We start from the raw sequence: 20,073 nt of genomic DNA, 5'->3' as shown, positions 1-20,073 counted from the left end.
TTGTTAGTGATACATGTCCTTATAATTTTACATCTTCCTGTGCATCCAGTCCATGTAAATAGAGATGTATGTTCCTTTCCTAACCCATGATCTTATGATGAGTCTATGACAATAAACACTGTTTTTCTTCTCATGATGCTTTATTTCCTTTTCTCCATGAGCAATCCATGTGAAAATATATTCTGTGTAAGTAATGTTACTTTTGAACAGAACTTAAAGGAACTTCTAGGGGGTGAGAGAACTTTCGGCTAGGATCAATGTAGATAACTACGTGGTACGACTCTGCCAAATTTGCACATGTTCCTGTTATTCCTGAAGAAGTGTGGAGTTGATAAGGAGGTAATACTAAGCAGCAACTGCTGAAACAGGCTTTGTGAGGAACTGAAGAGTGTAATGCCCTGCAAGAAGCCCTTGTGACATGGCAATGGGAAGCTTTGTGTCATGTAGGTTCTCCAATGTTTCTCCTCTGCTATCAAATACAGGCTATTCCAGTAGACTGCCTTCTCCATGGTTCTAGGGCCAAAGTGATCTTTAAGAATTTTTGTTCAAGTTTGCTCTGTAGGAGCTGAATCTGGGCCCGTGAGCTATTTGGAGTCTTCTTGGCATGTCAGTAACCAGTGTGCTTCTCCTAGCCTCTGTGTTTGGTGTTGATTTTGGTGAGGGAAAGAAGGAAAGTGTTCCTGTAAGGTGTGGGTGTTGTCATGTAACCAAGCTAAAGGAAGCTCCTGGGTAGAAAAGGCTCTGAGGCTGCTTGTGTTCGTGGTTGGCCTGGGTGCAGGAAGCCAGATCAGAGCAGGGGTGTTTTTTGCTGGTGTTGCTGGATCTTTAGTGTGTTGCTTTAAGGATTCTGCCCCATAAGGGCAGACCAAAAGGCTGCAATTTGGAAAAGGCGCAAAATATTTCTTGTGAGTTGATATATTTCTGCCAACTTGGAACCTTTCTGGACTCATTGTTAAGAAGTGAGTTAGCTTGAGTCCCCTTCTGAGGAGCATTTCATCCGATTTTGTATCAAGAGCATCATAGGTTTCATTCCACTCAGAATCCTTCTGGTAGACCCAAGGGTGCTGAACCAGGAGTTCTCAGAGAAATGAGAGTCACTGCTCAAGGGAAATACTGCTATAGATAAAGTACTCAGCTTCACAAATACTTCCTGAGCCTGCTACACTCTGTTCCCTCTGAACCAGAGCACTCATATTCTGTTTCTGGGAAGGAAGTTTTTGATAATTGGATTCATCACCTCAACCTCTGAGTGGAGAAGAAACATAGAAGGATTGGCCATCTCATTCAGTTCTGTGTACTCTCCCTCAGTAAAGCTTTCTGTGCCCTTTTTAGGCTATCAATAATCTTTCTTTCATTGCACTGCATGATGTGAACATTGGTTGTCAGGGGAATACATCTTCAGCGGGTCTCCATATCTTATGAATGAATTTCATTCAGATGGGCTGTAGGTCATATTCAGTCATTTGGACAAGGACGTTTTTATCAAGAGAAGTTGATTCTTTAACTTGTAGATAAGAGAGAGATTTCAGATCATGTAATGCTACAGAAATGACACTATTTCTACTGAAAAATGTAAAAATAAGATACAAGCTAGTGTTAAAATGATCAGGCTGTAGGAGTAGGGAATGCAAAGACAGAAAAGTAGGAGGCCATCTCACTGGTAGTTGCATTTTGAATAAAGGCATAAACAACTATGTGCAGAGCTATTTCCTTACTGCCTTTGCTCCCTGCAAACCCTCTGATGTGCTTTAACATTAGAAGTTAATAAGCGTTGGCTTATGGTTGCTTGAGCTAAGTAAGCATTTGCAAATTTAAAACAAAAGCTAAATTCAGCACTCAGTCTGAGAGAGCACAACGTGTGATGGTGCCTGTGGCTTGCCGGTTACTGCCATAAGCAGCCGCACCTAGATCCAGCATTGAGCTCTGTGAAGTGAGCTGCATGATGAGACACCTGGTTAAACCTTAACCTAAAACCAAATGCTTTCAAGGCATATTCTTATCTGAAAGTTTGTGTTTTATTAAATTGGTTTCCAAATTCTCAGCTATGTGTGAATCCTGGCTAAGAGATGGCAAAGGCAAAAGGTGAGATTCTCAGAGGGAAGAGAACCTTTTTAGGTTTTAAATTCATGCTATGTGGCAGAGACTTGAATCTTTTTATTTTTTTTTTTTCTTCCTTCAAAATCCACAAAGGCAAAGTGGGGAATCGAACTCCTGTACTCCCATTTATATCGTTTCAAATTCTCTTTAAAGAAGGAGATTAAACTGCTTAAAACCTGCTCTCTGACAATTATACCTAAGAGCTTCTTGGAAACAAAATACTCATGCTTCATCCAAAGTCTGTGGGTATTTTTTTATTAATTTTTAAAATGGTATTTAGGGGGCTTTGAGTCAGGACTTGGTGCTATACACCATCGGTGATGACCTGAAGCATCTCCATGGAGCTAGCAGACAAGACATGGGACAGGCAGGAGATGGGTATATTTCTGAGCCAGGAGCTGGTGTCCTGTGGACACCCTGGGATGTCTCTGGCCTGTGCCTGAGAAGTGGACTCAAGCCCCTGATGAGTTAGGCAAGCTTTGTGTTGCTCTGCTTCTGCTCTTTTTCCCTACCAGGACATACTTCTGTGTCCTGTTGGATTTCATGGAGTTTGAGAAGTGTTGGTGAAAACAGCCCTCTGGAGGTCTTGTGCTTGAAGCACAAGTCTGAATACTAGATCAAACTGGCTGTGTCTGGAATTGTAGTAGAATTTTTTTTTCCTACTATCTAGTTTGAATTTCTTTATTTGGGCTATAGGCATCTATATGGCTCTTCCAAGAAGAATTTTGCTCTTTTATTCACATTTATTTGAAGGGGAGTTATAGAGGGTTTTTAGATCATATCTTTGCCATCTCTTTACCAGCTTCAGCATCTTGCCTAACAGTGTGGTAGTGCCTCTGACTTGTCACCTTCTTTGGCTAAACCTTAGTCAGGTATAAGTTGTAATATTCTGGTATTTCTTTCCTGATGAATGCTTCGTCTAGCTATTCTCCTCACCTATAACTTTAAAAGGTGTTATTTCTATTGCTGTTAGGTCCTACTGTTTAACCTGCCTAGAATGTAAAGTCTAATCTCTTGATTAATTTCTGGTGACTTGAATGCGCAGATTTTTGTGATGCTTAAGTTTATAACACAGCTTGAGTCAGGAGCAAGCGTGTCTGTTATTTGTCTGAAATACCATTGGGTTTTACCAGTTGCGACTAACTGGTAATTGATGTGTACTCAGAGAAATGTGTGTACAGATCTTCACTGTGATCTGGTGCTGCAGTTAGTATTTCATATAAGAAAACCAGGCCAAAGTCCATCTATATTATTTTTCCCCAGGATTTCTAGTTACTAAATTCTTGATGGTAAATCTGATGTTAGGTAATTGCTTGTGTGCCATGGCATGAGAGCCACGCAGTGTCTTTTGCTTGTTTCGCCACTTGCCATCAAAGGGGTCATATTCCTGTTCTGATTTTCCTACTGTGTGGCAGATCTCCACATCGTGGCACTCAGAGGTTTAATTCTTATTGCTAGATCTGCTTGCCCTGTTTCAGCAGTGTATAGGGACCATCCTTATTAAGATCTTTTGAATCACTGGTGTATATTTTGCCTTCCTGTAAATGGGTCAAGTGTGCGTTCCTTTATCTCCACAGGCTTCTGTTTCCATTGGAAGTTGTGAGGAACTGCACTTCCTTATTAGAAGAGATCTGTTTGTCTTTAATAAAGTTTTCCAATCTCTTCTTCCCTACTAGCTGTTGTATGTGAGTAATTCTGTTACTGGGGCATATTTGAAGTGTTTTCTCAAGAGTAAGTTTAGGTGCCATTAGTCAGGTGTTTGAAGTGGCTTCATCATTGATACTGATGTAATTTGTGAAAGAAGTAATGTTTCTTGTGACGAATGTGTTTAACACAAGCTTTGAAGTGACATTTAGAGCACGTATTTTACAAGTGCAAACTAAGCAATGTCAGCTAGAAAATTAATATGTTTTTTTGAAAATGTAATTTGGTGACATATGACACTATGATGTCTATGATGTTTGTACTATATGCACTATATGTGCAAATGATGTCTGCAGAGAACGTGACTGTGAACCTTTAATATTTCTATCCAGACCGACACATTCCGCGAAAATAATAAAATCTCCCGAACTGATTAATATAGTACACAAAAAGTTAACTCTGTGTCCTGTGGGCACATTGTCTGACTTTAACCATTCAGTGCAGTTTTTGGAGAGATCTTGATTAATTTTGGTGGCATGCAGGAAATTCCTATTCAGACAACTATTAGGTTTTGAATGAAGGGACTTACTGACATTTGTGTGCTGCACTGATAACTCCGTGCTCAAGAACAGTCATCAGTTCTTCCTGACATTCCCTACACCCCCCTTCTTCCTTGAGCACTAGAAGGCAATAAAGAAACCCTTCTCACCTTCAGGCACTCCAGGCATAAGTGAGAGTCCCCCTGGGTGTGTCATGGTTACAAGAGCAGTTCAGTGAAACATGCTTTCATAAAACTGCCATTAACACCTAAGAAAGCGAGCCTATTACAGGATCAATTTATCCTAGTGTCTTATAGCCAAATCTTCTGGGGAAGGAAAACATTTTCACAGTGTGTTCTTTATTGAAGGTGAGTAGGGTTGTAATGTGGTCTCCTACCTTTTCTTGCTCTAAGAGTGGGTGTTTCTCACAGCTCTTGAGAGAAAAGGGTGTTTGAGTGTGCTTGCCTCAGGGCAGCTCCTATGCCACACCAGTGTGCCAGCCAGGGAAGTGTGCCAGCCACTGTCGAACTCTCCCCACTGTCGAACTCTCCCCACTGTCGAACTCTCCCCACAGCACCCAGGGCCTGACACTGGTGGCCTGCACCTTGAGAGCTGAAGCTCTTTGGGGAAACTAGTCTGCAAGAAGAAACTGGAGGGGGTACGGCAAATCTAGGGCCAAAGAAATGTGTCACAGTAGGCTCTGCAGAGTAATGAGGATATTCTGTTTCCTGTGAAAGGGATGGCGCTGTGGGATCTTCAGCTTTCATTACTTAGCTGATGATTCTCAGATAGTCGAGCAAACAATCTGCTTTATGTTCTGCTACTAGTTTTGGCCTAGGGTTCCTTGGCATTCATGAAGCACTTGCATCCTGCTAAGCCGGAGGTGTGATGCCTTCATACATGCACTAGTACTACTGCAGTTGTCAGAGGAAAATGGTTATTTCCATGCAAAATCTGATTAAAACGTCAATATGTTGTCATGCAGAACTTGCTGTCAGGGAAATCTGCCTTCTTGAATGATTTTTCTAGATGTAGTACAAGCTCAGCTATTTAGCGTAGACTAGACAAACCCTGTACATTTTCAGTAAGGAACAGTGTGATAAAGGCAGATAGAGGGTTTTGTTTTTTTTTTTTTAATTATTATTATTTTAAATGTATTCTGTATTTTTTAATAGCTTAGACCACTCAGCCTTTGAAACTGATGTTTTCCTTTCACAAGTGTACCCTTTGGAACCTGTTCACAAAGGAGATGATAAAAAGGTGACAGTAGAGTGAAAATTCTGTGTACTAGGTTTGTCTTTGAATTGGAGCTTCTGAGGAGACCGATTTCAGAAGGTCCTTTTTCTCCTATTCTATTCTTAGGTGTGCCTAAAGAGCAGCACATTTTGTGAAGATCTATAATATTTTTAAATGCCTGTGTGCAGGGTTGTCTTAAACGTACAAACCAATCAGCTCTGCTAAACCAGAGCTCTCTGGGCTAGGTGCTAAAGGTCACCTTGGATTGAGTAGGGCAGTTTCTCTCCTAGACATCTTATGGTTGAAGTGAAAATTACCCAGCCAAACCAGAGGAAGGAAAAGTGGAGGAAAATTTAATGGGATCTGAATCTTCTCCCTACCTGCCCAGCCCTCTGATCCAACAGCATGCATTCAGGATGCTGCTATGTAAGGGAATTGCTTCTTTCTTCCTGTGAATGAGGCAGTTTTACGCTCTGAGTTCGGGGCCTCCTCAGTAAACAAAGGAGAACTTAAAAATCTGTAATTTCCTGAAGCTTTTCAGTGGATGCTGGAGAGCACTGTAATAGTTCCAGTTTTCTTGGAACTGCTTTCTCATCGCACAGAAATGCTATTCTAGCATGCATGGTCTGTAAACTATGTTATTTTTAACAATCTCTGTAAGAGTAACTTCATAATGCAAGTCTTGCAATAGCAGCATGGAGTTCAAATGTGTCTGAAAGGAAATAGGGGAGAAAGAACAGACTCCAAAGCCAAAAGGCTTGCTTGTGCACTTTGCATCCACTCCATTTCATCGTTGTAACCCCCTTATATAGAACACAGTATATTGACAAGGGAATAGGTCTGGGGAGGAAATGGATGGGCAGAATATGTCAATAAATACATGAATATATGAATGGAGTATGGAGGCTTAGGCTATGGTCCTTGTATTTTAAAAGTAACTTGAGCCTTCTTTTTGGAAGCATTTATAGAGACTGCTTAACGCAACCGTCAGCACTGCTACAGCAAGTTTTGTACAGTCATTCTCTAATTCTGTAGTTATTGGTATGTTTTGGAGCAAACTAGACTGCTATAAATTGTGTTTAGGGAAGAGGCCCTCGTAGGGAAGAGAAACATCTCTGTTTACAGAAGCTGAAGAGGTGAGTGGAAGCACACCTTGTGTGATTGCACTAAGGCTTTGTCAGTTCAGGCTTTGGCAAAAGCACTTAGGTAAGTGCTATAGCCAGTTGGAGCTTTAAGTGTCTGTAGTGCTGCTGCCATGCAACACAGCCCACTGATGCGTTCCAGTGACCAGTGGAAAGCAGGGTGGGTGTTGTGCCAGCACAATCAGGGCTCTTCCTTTGGCTTGACAGCAAAAGATGCCATTCAGCACAGCTCCTGGCATGGCTGTGCAAGGGTCCATAGGACATTGCCCCTGGTGAGTCAAAGCTGCAGGGTCACAGCAAAATCAGTTGCTGTTGCTAGTGCCGTTTTCTGCTGTGATCCCCTGGGTGAGGGGACTTCCATTGGAGCTGGTCTGTAGGTCTGTCACTAGCTGGGAGGGGAAGAGGGGGCTGTTTCCCTCTGAAGAAAATGTCTCTCCTGTTACCAGTCCTGTGAGTTATTTTGCTGTGTGGCAGCTCCACAAGGATCCAGGTCCTCTGTTGCCTGGGTTAGACACTAAGGGTAGATCTGTTCAGTCTTCTGGACTACCTACTGAATGCTCCCTTCTGAGAACAGTGAAGCTTTCACCTACTGATAGAGTGCTTCCCTGTTCTGTGAATCCATAGCATCCTAAGTAGTACGTCTATTGAAGAGTCCCCTCTGAAGAGCAGATACATATAGATATTTAAATCCTCAACCTTTACAGTCCGAAGACCCTATCTATGGAAAACTGTCCTGAATTAATAAGGTCAGAGCTTATTCTGTTCCAAGGCAAATTGTCAAATTTGTATCTAGGACCTAATGTGTGAGGGCAACATGCGTATTAATTGTTGTTTCTATATAACCATGGATATACACAAATTACTTTCAAAGGAGTCAAATGAGGAAACTTGGAGCTGTCAGTTGTTGGTCCAGTGCCTCTTGCAATTGATGTGGAAGCAAGTTTAGCACAGCTGCCATAAAGTTACAATTTTTTAATTTCTCTTAATGCTATTTGCATAAGCTTTAATTTAGGTTTGAGGTATCTAGATGCTTTTCATTCTTGAGATGAAACTGGTCATCACCTTAGCTGCAGCTGGGAAACCAGTCAAAAGTACCATTTGCTTGTGTCGTGACTTAGCTAGACACTGTCGAGGTTAGACTGCAGCAAAGCAGCATGTATTCATGTGTGGGAACACTTCCCTTCTGCAGAAGAGGCAAAATGGATGTAATGGAAGCACGGTGTGTTACCAGTCTGTAATTTGCCTATGCCTTGGTCATCTGTTAAAAGCAGAGATTTAATAGCGTTCAAGCAACAGACAGAGACACAGATGGAGCACACAAAAACCTATGGCTTAACGGTCCCAAAAGCGAATTCAAATTGGTTTGATGGCTGAGGAAATCTGTTAGTGCATGACATTCGAACAGTTAGAAGATTTTTTGAAGTGGTGCAGTGTTGTGCTTATGTAGTCTGAGAACTGGACTTGGACTAGGAGATTTGTTCCTGTTTCTGCCTCTCCACAGTTAAGTGTCCATAACAGTGTGTATCCTAAAGAGGCCCAGCTCCTGGATTAGTGCTTCAGACTAAACCCAGCCTTTGTGGGGTACTGAGGTGTTGGTTGGGTCAATGCTGAGAGCAGCAGCTTCCCTGCAGGCTGTCCCATGGATGCTTGGCACAGCTACTTCCACTTCAGAGCAGGTGAAAAACAGTTAGTTAGTTCCTTCATGCTTTGAGTTACTGGCTTTGGTGGGGAAATTCTTGTACTGGCTCAGAAAGCGCCCCCTGAAGCATGGCCTGTTACGTCTAGTGGCATAGTGGTATATACTAGTGGTAAAACTGAGGGTGTTCTGAGGCTTATGACAAAGCCAAGCTCTGTTAAAAAGAAAATATTAACAAGAGCAAATAGACTGACACTTAATTGCTCCATTGCTACAAATTAGAGCATGCTGCATGATTCTGTCTTCAGCAGATTGTGTTTGTTCAGGAGTAATACCTGTTAAGTGGATGTCTGGGCTGGCTGGACATGGAGTCCTCGTGCTTTCCTAGGAGCCATGTGCCCTCTTGTGTTACATGCTGCCACTGAAGAACTTGTTCAACAAACCTACAAAGATGTGAAGATGTGGTAATGTGCTCACTGAGCTCTGAACAACACATTTCTGAGCAGAATTACAGTACGTGCAGCTTTAAGATAATGTTTTCTCAGTAGTGGTGGTTTCAGCATCATTACTACTAAAATTCCTAGGTATTTTTTTTCTTCAAGCTTTCTGAGGGCACTTAAACAGTCTCCACACTATTTCTAATGGATGATTCATGTTAAATTCAGTTTTCAGCCCCTGTGGGTAGGGATCTGTAGTAAGCACATTCAGAAAAAAAGGTTTTATTGGGTTTATACAACAGGACTTGCTGTTGTGTTGCTTTTGTTCTTAGCAGTAGGTGCCTGAGCAAGTTCACTCTTCAGTGCTTGGTGTCATGAAAGCTCTAAAAAACAATCGAAATACTTTCTTGTACAATCCGCAGCAGTGATGCATCTACCTGTATGTTGCTTTTGTATTCATATACTGCAAGAGGCTTAACTCCTATTCTAGGAAGGACTGTCTAATTCTAGCCAAAACGTTGCATGCTCATGCTGAGTTTACAGATAAACCTTCTTATGCTCAAATGTCAGGAAATAAAAGTGGGTGGTGGTGGATCTGTTAACAACAGTGTTCCCTCACTCTACAGCTCTAAATGAGACATGTGCTTTCATACATAACCTTGGGAGACAGCAAGACAAAAGTGTGGTTTTGTTTCTGTGTCTACAGCAAGCAAAAAACCATCAGCAGTTATTTGGTAGCTGTGTCATGCAGGCGTTTGGCTTTCCCAGGCCAGCTTCACTAGAGTTCAGAAAACCAGAGAGCGAATGTGCGCTTCATTCAGCACCCCACAAAACACTGGCTGCATTCTTGGGTGATTATGAAGCTCTCAAAATATTTTTAAACAATTCACTTCAGAATTTTTTGCAATTCCATAATAGATTTCTGAATTGTAGCAGGCTTCCCTCAGCTGATGGCTGTGCACAGCCCTCATTCAACCCAGTGAAGCTGGCCCCATGCCCTCCTCCCGTGTGCCCTGGGTGCTGCGGTGCAGGTCCCATGCACACCAGGAAGCTTGAGTGCAGCGTCCCCTCATGGAGAGATCCCCGCTGCAAGGCAGGACGCAGTTTAGAGATCTTTGATTAAAGAAAGCCCCAGTCAATCTCCCCCACTAGCAAGGTCGTGGTGTCTTGAGCACAGAAAGTAAAGAAAATAGAGAGAATAAATAAAGAAAAAATGATTGAAAAATTAAAAACTACTCCATTCCACGTTCATGACATTTTTAATACTCATCTTGCTAAGATGCAGAACAAGGACTATTGAATTTCCAGTCATTAGCAGCCAACAAGATATGAATGAGTATTAACTTGAAACAAAAACTTGATTTATAACATCAAGTTGTGCACTTAAAAAAATAATTACAAATCATTTTCAAAAGGAAGAGTAACAGTGGAAGCAGTAATGAATACAAAACATGTCTGAGTAGGCTTAAAACATAACTTCAAGTATTTTATGGCATTTCCTCAGATATTTGTCTTAAAATTGTTTGTGCAATACCCATCTTTGCATAGTAAAGAAAAATTGGTTAAACTCCAGCCATAAGTAATCTGTGTCTTTTAACATGCACCTATACGGCTGTTAGTTGCTAGGCAGACTTCACTTTTAGGAGAATCAGGTCAGATCAATGCTATCATGCAGCAAACTGGAACGAGCAATAGTTACCGCAGTTTCTTGTCCAGGTGAATAGATAAATAATGGAGCAAACAGGTAGTGGATGAAGTAGAGGCACTGCTAACCAGCTCTTCTTTTGATGATGCTTTATGATGAACTAATGAATACTACATGGACTTTCCAAAGCACAGCAACGGCAGGATGTAGAAAATCAATGCCTACCAAACCCTGTGTCTTACCTGTCTGCCACCACAGAAAGCACTCATGCCTGCTTCTGCTCCAAGCAGCACTGCGCAGGGCAGAAGGCGAATGCGAGTTTTCACATACAGTGGGTGAATGGAGCATAAAGTCAGTCAGGAACTCCTAATCTTTATGAAACTGCTGGTGTAAATCAAAAAGTTACTCCAGCACTGAATGTACGTACATACTAGCTGGGGACCACTGTGGTCTGATCTAGAACATCACATCACACACTAACAATGCTGTTTGTGAAGCGCTTCTCAAAGGTTTATTACACAGGTAGTTTATGTATAGCCACTTGATTTTACTTCTAATTTTTGGTAACTCTAGTGTTTCTGTTGTGGGTTACTCTTGCTTTGGAAGCAGAACCCTGATGAACTTTGGGGTTATGTTCCCAAGCAAAGTACTTTTTGAGGACAATAATACAGCTGCAAGTATTTTTGGTTTGCCATGAAAGTATTGTCACTAGCTTCCTCCTGCATAAAGGCAGGCTGGGATTTTTCAGAATAAGATAACACATATCATTGGTGACTACCTGTGTGCAGCACCTTTAACTCATAATGTAGAAAGTGTTAATGTGATTATGTTAAAGCTGTTTAAACCCATTTAATAATATCTGTCAACTAAAACAATATATTTGTCCTGGGTGCTTAAAGCATGACAATATTGTAGTTCTCTCTGTGAAACTGTTGAACATTATCATAATAAGAAATATAATAGAAATGAGATTTTTAAGTCACAGGAAATCTGCAGCATTTTCTTACTGTTTTGACTCTTAAAGCTAATTCAGGAAATAGATTTCCACTAAACAAAGATGGAGTAAGCAGTTGTAACTGGACTTCGTTGTTAATAATATCCAACACATAACTCTTAAATTTGATTATCAGATGCAGCAATGAAACTTTCATCAGGTCACTTCACTTACACAAACTGAATTACCTAAGTTTTAAATCAAGGTTAAGAGGGTAAGCCAGACTGCACAGCTCTGCACTTGAAGGGGAGGCCTAAACAAGACACCTCCATACTTTTCTCAAGCTGGGCAGGCCCAGGGAAATGAGCAGGTGCCCACACTTCTCTGCAAAGCTCCTATCTTTGTGCACACAGTGTACCTACAAGTCATTACAGTGCATGACCCCCTGAGATAATGTGGGATTCTGCACGCTCTGTGATGGTAACATCAGTAGCCAAGGGTCAAAGTACTAGTTCTGCATTATGCTTTGAGAAGTGAGATGCATCAAAGAGTTACAGGGGGTGGGTCAGAAACATCAGTCACCTTTGCAAGCCCATTTGGGTGGGTGTGCAGAAGGCAAGAGAGGAAGAGCTCTGTCCAAGCTTTTACCTTTCGTGAGTATTTTAAGGCTTATTTAAGTTTTTGTTTCACAGGATTTAGGAAAAAAATGTAGCTATAGTTAAAAATAATAACAATTAAAAAAGCTTGGCACTTCTGTGATTAGTTTGAGAGGGTGTCACTTATCTTACATTATCTTATGGAAAAATCTGTGTAATAGCCAAACAAAAAAGTAATCCAGACTTACAGTCAATACATAGATACGTATTTATACATTTTAATTGTTTTTGGTTTCAAGCATACAAACTTCAGATCACATCTGTTTGGTGTCAGAACTCCCTGCATCTGCATGCTATTATCTGCCTTTTTTGAGCAAGCCCAGAACATCCGCTATACAACATGCTACCAAAAAAAAGGGGGAGCAAAAAAACCCAAAACCAAACCCAACATCAAAAATAGATTTACATAAAGAATAGAACTTTTTATATGGAAATCCTTTTCTCGTATGTATATTTATATATAATCTGTGAAAATGATACATCAAAATCTTATTTCCATATTTACACATTTTCCTTCTTGGAAGAATTACATCCACCACTCGGTGGCTTCCATACCCACAGACTTGTGGCCCAGGAGACCAAACCAAGGTAGAGAGCGAGCTCCCAGAGCAGGGAACACTGGAGTCCAGTGGTGAAATGCACTGTGCAGTTGGAAAAGCTATCAGAGTCTGGTACCGGCTTCCCAGTGGTTTGCATTTATTGGGCTGCAGATTCTGCTTGGGGTCAGCTTGCGAGCTTGGTTGTCTGTATGTGAGCCATGCAGGTTACCCTTTCAGAACTAGCTCCTCATGCCACTGGAGTTTGGTAAGAAAAAGGAAGTCATGCGAACTCAAGTGAAGTCAGAGTGCCAGCCGGCTGGGGAAAAAATCTGCTATTTCATTATTTTTGGAATAGTTCTCTTATTGCACTTGGTCTGTGTGTCTCCTCCTTTGTCTGAGAAAAGAAAAACCCCACCTGATTCTGAAACAGTTTGCTTGTAATGCTTGTCAGTTAATGTTAACAAGAGAAAGGTGAATAGAGGAAGTATTCTGAACTTATCTCCAAAAAGGAGAGTCTTCTACTGCCTCAAAGCTTAACATCCCAATACTGTGTTTATAGTTAGTTTCTCATGTTCTTCCTTACTGAGTTAGTTTGTGTGCAGCTACAGCAAAGACATCATACCCAAAATCCAGTAGTGTAAGAGGCAGCTTTTTGAAACACATTTCTTCAGATAGGGCCTTGTTGACTTGGATCGAACCTTCGTTTTTTGACATTTCTTCCAGGTTGCACCAGAAAGAGATGAAAAGAGAAAAATGCAAGACATTAGTTAGATACAACAGGAACAAAGCTATTGCCAAGGTCATAGTGTAAAGTAAAAGGCTCACACTGACACAGCTCAACAAGTAACTTTGCCAAGGGGTAACAAGGAATTTGGTTGCATGCTTTCAGTAGCATAGTACTGAGTACTGGTTTCCTTATGCAGCTTAAAGACCTTGCTGGCATACAGAACTCAATTATTTCTGTAGCACTTCAAGTGGTGCTCTAAGTTTGTAGAAACTTTCAGCCCACAGTAACTGAAGAAAGCACGCACATACCTAAAGGGAATGAGTTGAATGTGCCAGTACTGGAAATGCATAAGCACAGAGACTCTAGTTCTCAGGGCAAGTGCCCATCTCTGGCTGTACCAGAATTTAGTTTACGTGTTCCAGTGTGATGAAGTAGTCAGTGCCTCTGTGAGCCCTTACCCCACTATTGACCATAACTGCTGTGAATTAGTAAGGTGCAAAATATAGCAAAGACATTGCATTCGAAGGAGACTGGACAGTTCCGTAAATCGTGTGATTAGAATTTAATGTTAACAGTGGGTAGCAAGCTGGCCAGTGATATCCAATCTCCTGCGATACTGATATCCTATGTCAAACAGCAAGACATTAGGAAGCAACAACAAGAGTTGGGTGCAACCTCCCCAGTATCTGGCTTTATGTGGGGCATCAAGCAAGGGGCTCATGCATTTAGTTTTAATGTTGGGCATAGGCACCACCACCGCCACCAAACCAACATGCAAAAATACAGAACAGGAGTTCATAAATTCTCTAAAGCTACATACCAACCCCAGGACTTTCTCTTTTCTGCAGCCCTGCTAAGTACTACCACTGCTACAATATTTATAAATACACGAGGTTTGTCTGGTGGTTTAAGAGACTAATGAACACATGCAAAGGCAACTCCTTTTTGGGAAGACCTCCAGAGAGTGGTTGTTCTTGGGCATCCTTTATTTTGCTTTTCTCTTGGGTACGAATGCCTATATTTTTGCAAGATGAATGCTTAAGTATTGATAGTTTCTGACAGATCACTGTATTCATAATTTCCCCTCTAGAAGCACTGTATTAATGCTTCTCTTGAATTAGGCTGACATTATTTCAATGTCTCAATCCTTTCTCCTCTGTACTGCAGGTAAATTTCAGATGAGCAAATTATTTTTTCAGGCCAACTTGCAGAATTGCATCATAGGAAGTATGAATAGAATGTAACCTGATTAAATATGAGTTAAATGGCTTTGCATCTGCTTGTCCTGCCAGTTTAAATGGGGAAAGCTGATTCCTTCCCCCCATCCCACCCCTTCTTAAAATACTGTCTAGCATACTTGAATTCAAACACTACTGATGTTTGAATCCAAACACTACTAGTCAGTCTCCTTAAACCATCAATGCATGTGAAAAATCCAGATGATGTAACTTGTCCTCCTACTGCAGAGAAAGTACCATATTCCAGTTCACTTGAGGAGGACAAGCTGTTAAAATGCACACTGAATTACATTCTGTTACCTGAGCTGATTTTACTTAAAGTGGACCTTCTAAGTCTTAGGACAAGCTACAGAGGACAGATACTATGCTAGCTTCCCAGAACAATTCCTGTAACAAAACTCCTATCTCCGCCATTGCAGTGGTCCAGTAAGGACTATTTGGCTGTATGGCAGCTCAGCCAGCACCTGTGCTGTGAGCCAACAGGCATGTCTGCTGTGCCCTCACCATGCCTTCTGTGATCTGCCCAAACCGTGTATTTACTCATTTCCTAGTTTTATCCAGCAGAAATACACACTTCAGGGAATAAGATACTAACCAAACCACTGCCTTTCTTCACTTAGGATATTAGGACAGTGTTATATGATGGAGAAACATGAAAAGAACCGAAAGAACATTTAACACAGGAACCTGAAATAGTCTCTGAAACATGGACCATCAGGTATAGTGTCAGTAAGGGAACACAAAGCATTAAGAGTCACTAGCCATAGCTCTCTGCTGTGACCACAGCACTTCACAGAGGTAGGCAGTCAGATGTTACTCTGCAGGAATGGGAATGCTATTTCTGATACCCTGACCTGCTTTAATAGCTTCATCCCAAATCACCAACTTTTTTAATATTAAAATGCAGACAGTAGTCTTACTTAGATCGCCAAATAGAACAAGTCTCTCTCTTCCCCAAGAAAGTAACAATAAAAAGCAAAGAGGCCAAGCGAGTATCAGGTCCTGGATATTTGCACTTCTTTATAGCTATGTATTACAGAAGTACAGGGCTCCTTTCAGTGTGTGTCAGTAAAACAGGAAAGTGGGGTGCAGAAGATTTCTCTATGGAAGGACACATAGGAGAATGATGCTGTTTCCTGTTGTTTATTTACGTGGAATATCTGAGAACATTAACTTCTTTGCGTCTAATGTTTCAATGCCTCTTTAAATAATGAGGGTCAGCCTTTCAGTCTGTAATCCAACCGGAAAAAGCACCTCTAACAAAAAGCAAAATTACAGATGATTCTGAATCAAAAAAGCAGAGCGTGCTACAGCACATCACTGTCTCTCTCGTATGGCCATCTTTTGCAAATATGAAATATTTCAGAGAAGACAGACTGGTTTCAGAAGAGGCTGGGTGTATGTAAGAAATACCTTGCTGCAGTCCTCTGCATTGAACTTCTTTTTTTCCTTAACTAATCAGGAATGTGGTTACACAGTACATTACTTTAAACCTGTGCCTTTGTGGGATCACAAATACAAAGCTTTAACTGGGTATTTTAACCACTTCAAATAGCAAATGTTTTCATAGGCATTAACTAAGTGACCTTTTGCCACAAAACTGATTCAAATTAACAATGTAAGGGACTAAAATTAGCATCTTCAAGTAAGACATTGACCTGCCATTTATTCTATTAGTTTGGAAAAAAGTGAGACCATATCTCACATTTGATAAGGCTGATGTTTGGGTAGTGATGACTGTATTTAGGTCCCTGACACGCACTTTATAGAAATGCTGGTAAGGGGCTGAAACCTCCTTCTTCACAAGATCGCCACTGGCATTCCCCTGCCATATCTTGCAGAAATCTTGGGAGTCTAGATGCACCTGCACAGACCACTTAAAAACTTGGCATCTCCTGTACCTGAGTGTTTGATCCATCCATTAATCTTCTGTTAGAGGGACAGAAAACCCTGCAGCTAAGAAACAACTGCTGGAAATAGTTGTACCTACAACCAATTATTCTGCCAGCCACTTATGCATTCTGATATAGCAAAAAGCAGCTTTTCATGTGTATATCCACATCACTTCTACTAGCATTGCCTCTTAGCAGTGTTGCTTTATTACCAGAAAGTGCTTTAATACTGTTAAAGTCAGAAACAGAAACATTTAATTGGTTTACATTACTGCAGTAGCTTTGGGAAAACAAGTGAATATATGCTGCAAAAAGAGGTGAGTGAAGGCCTCTGAGCCTGTGCCTGCAGCCAATGCACAGGACTGCTCTAATCGTAAAAATGGCTTTCCTGTATTGGTCCTATATTAAACACTTTATATTGCAGAGACTTGCTACATCAAAATGAACTTCACATTTCCTGTACATTACCCAGCAGAGTTTAGGTAGAAATATATAGGACTCCCTTCCTGCAGTCTAAACACCAACAGCTTTAAAAGTACTATGCAAGGCTCAACTGAAGTAAGATCTACTTCTTAACAAGGTTTGCACACACAGCCTTTAAGCTATCTGAAATGTGCATAGAGGCTCTATGCCCCCTAAAATCAGCAGTTAATGTTTTTCTTTCCTATTTACATATTAACTTAATTAAAAAAACTAACCTAGGATTCACTCATGAAACTTGTTCGAAGTTGTTTGGTTTTTTTTACTTTGTCTTTCCAAACTTGCATCAAGCCTTTTAGACTTCCCCTCCAGCCTCCCCCCCCCACCTCAGTTCATGAACAAAGTTTGCTTAGTTGCAGCTTACGTTTGATATGGACTTGACACCACAGTACCGTATGTTCATATGAACATCTGATAACCTGTGAAACAGAAATCACATCTCCCAGTTTGTAAAGCATTAGCTACCTTCTCTTGTATTTGCAGAGACTAAACACATCAGTTGCTTAAAAAGGAAGTTAAAATCCTCTTTATTATCCTCATCTGTCCCTCCACATACATCCGAAGCAAAGTATCAGAGGATCTATATGTGCTAGCTCTTCTGTATGTGAGCTGGAAAGCCTTTTCAGTTCCCCTCTGACCCCAGAAGAAACATGCACTTCAAGCTGTGAGCTAGGCCAGGCCAGTGTTTTTGAGGTTCTGCTACAGAATAGACATGTGTATCTTGCTCTTTCGAGAATTTCGAGAATAAGAGCTTCAAGAGGCATTTCCAATACAGATCCTCTGTAGTGCTAAGTGTCTGTGTACATTTGGGCAAGCAAATGACACCAGGATGCAAAGCTGAACAGTTGAGTGTAGTTTGAGAGCTGTGGAACACAGTCAATTAAGTACTACATTGTTCCAGACAAAGGGATTCTTCTAAAGACCTATTTCCATGCGAGTACTTGAGTGGAGGTGTCCCTGGCTGGGCTCCTCGCACAGCTGCTGGCGGGTGCTGTAGCACTGATGCCAAAGAGCAAAGGTGGTCATGGCACAAGACACCTTAAAACAATTCACAGGAAGAAACCACCTCAGGTTTTTCTATGTTAATGACTTGCACTGGGGTTTTCAACAAGTTATCTTTCGCAATCCAAATATATTACTTAGGGATGCATACTGTGTGTCTGGAAAGTATCTGGATTGCTAAGTAACAGACATACGTCTGGCAGCAGAAAACTGGTTCGAAAGTATAATCTGATACTTATTTTTTCCAACAAAATGTAGCTTGGTTAATTCCCATGGGAACTTGCAATATGGGTGTTTCTAGCCTTCTCGATGTTTATAACATTATCACTTTTAATGCGCCCATGGTGTTGTTCTCAAGAAATCAAAACTTTTACCAGAAATGTTAATATAAGTCTGACAGAAAATTTGGCTGTATTTACTGAAAACTCTAACTGCAGTGAAGTACAGGGGAAAAACATCAGAACAGAGTCTTCCTGAAAACACCAGTAGTAGCAGCCAGTGCAACAGGAAGGAATCATCTTTTCAGGTAACCTTCGAAAGTGAATTAACAGATAATCATCACTTGATCACTATATTCTACTGTCATAGTCACTTTAATTAGGAATAATTTTCTCTAAACTCTGATATGGAATATGAATATAGGCCATATAAAATATTCTTTGAATTATTATAAAACCCTGAATGAATAATTATACCTTATTGTTGTATCATGGTTTAATCTTGATTCATGTTATTGAAATGGAATAGTAACTGGAATACATGAGAAATAACTTGTCCTTATGCTTAACACTTCTATGATTTGCAAGGATCTAAGCATAGATTCTAAATTTAGATCCTTTTTACCAAATATGGACCATGCACGTAGGTGGACTTGATGCTACATAAAAAGGCAGGAGTCTTTGTACAAGACTTTCTCTTTGCTTAACAGTCACAAGCAGAATGACTAGTATGTCACCCTCCATAGTTACAAACTGCATAGAACTAGAATTGGATGATAAATGTTTTCATCTTTCAGGAGACATCTTGAGATTTCAAAATGTTCTCCTAAACTTGATTTTATTTTTAATTGTGAATTAAGGGGAAAAAAACAAACCCAATACGCACAACAAAAGTTAGCTCAGGTACTTCTGCATCAACTGTGTCTACACATCTGCTAATGAAAACTGCTCTGTTACTGCCACAACTTACCATTTACACAAAGTTTTTCATATAGAAGAGTTTAGCAGCTTCAAAGTACTATTATTCAAAACAGACACCCCTGAAGATGTGTTATTGGTGGGTTTTAATCACTGTAGTCAACATCTGAGAACAATGCTACTAACTGAAGATGAAAAAGACCTTGTTCCTTAAGGTTACGGTGTGTTAGGGTTAAGTCAGGAAAGTTAAATTTATTTTTATTGTACTTCAACTTTGCATCCTGATAACATCCACTAGTTTCAAATCCATTTCCTCCTCTTGTTCAGCACATGTGTAATTCTTTCTCTTTAAATCAGTTTGTTATAGTTTGGGGGATGAAGTGAGGGGAGTTATCTTGGAAATCTTGTAGCAGGAACTCAAAATTTGGTGATGTAAGCAAGAAATAGAAATGCCATAGCCACTGAAGAGAAGACATGCGGCATTGCTTACTTAAAGCCCCATCCTGTCCCCCCAAGGACAATAGCTGCTACCAGGATGGCACCAGCGATGGAGCCTATAATAAGATTGGTGGCACTAGGACCTGTGATAAAGGATTATGGTAAGAAAGACATCAGAACCAACAACTTCATCCATATTAAGTGAAGCAACTGAAGGGTAGTCATACAGTTCCAAGGAATATAGACAGTACACAAGGTGCTGTCTCTATACGATTTCCGTAAGCTCAACTTACTTTTCTTTAACAGTAAGAATGAACAAAGCTGTTGGTCTCTGCATTGTACTATGTTGACTTCTGCCACAGACAAAAACCTAGTATTAGACAGTAAATTCCACTGTGACTCACTCCATTATCTGGTAAAGGAACTGCTAGCTGAGGACACTAAGATACTTGTGAATAACTCCTTAACTCGAAACAGAATGAATGCTGTCTGTTTCATGACTACAACAAATGAAAAAGGGGGGGAAAAAATACCAAAAAGCCCAACATTTTCCATGGAGATCCTGAAGGGTGGTGGATATTTTAATTTGAACTGAGAGCATCTAGCACCACTTGTTAATCAGAGTCCACACTCCTTAGTTATGTCAATGCTAAAT

The 20,073-nt window shown here is 40.6% G+C and overlaps 1 protein-coding gene across 1 annotated transcript in view; it reads right to left on the bottom strand.

Moving 5' to 3' along the window:
* Positions 1–13,107: 13,107 nt before the first annotated feature.
* ADAM23 (ADAM metallopeptidase domain 23) overlaps positions 13,108–20,073 on the bottom strand; it is a gene marked incomplete at both ends in the record, with an annotated part of 69,912 nt that continues 62,946 nt past the window's right edge. The window contains 3 exons of the mRNA XM_080620878.1: positions 13,108–13,221; positions 17,207–17,261; positions 19,471–19,561. Of these exons, the coding sequence (XP_080477004.1) occupies positions 13,108–13,221; positions 17,207–17,261; positions 19,471–19,561 (260 nt within the window). The remainder of the gene's footprint in view (positions 13,222–17,206; positions 17,262–19,470; positions 19,562–20,073) is intronic.

Source organism: Psittacula echo (assembly GCF_963264785.1).
Source record: "Psittacula echo genome assembly, chromosome: 6".
Classification (NCBI taxonomy): Eukaryota; Metazoa; Chordata; class Aves; order Psittaciformes; family Psittacidae; genus Psittacula; species Psittacula echo.
Note: the sequence above shows the minus strand (reverse complement) of the source record. Positions and strands in the feature narration are given on the sequence as shown.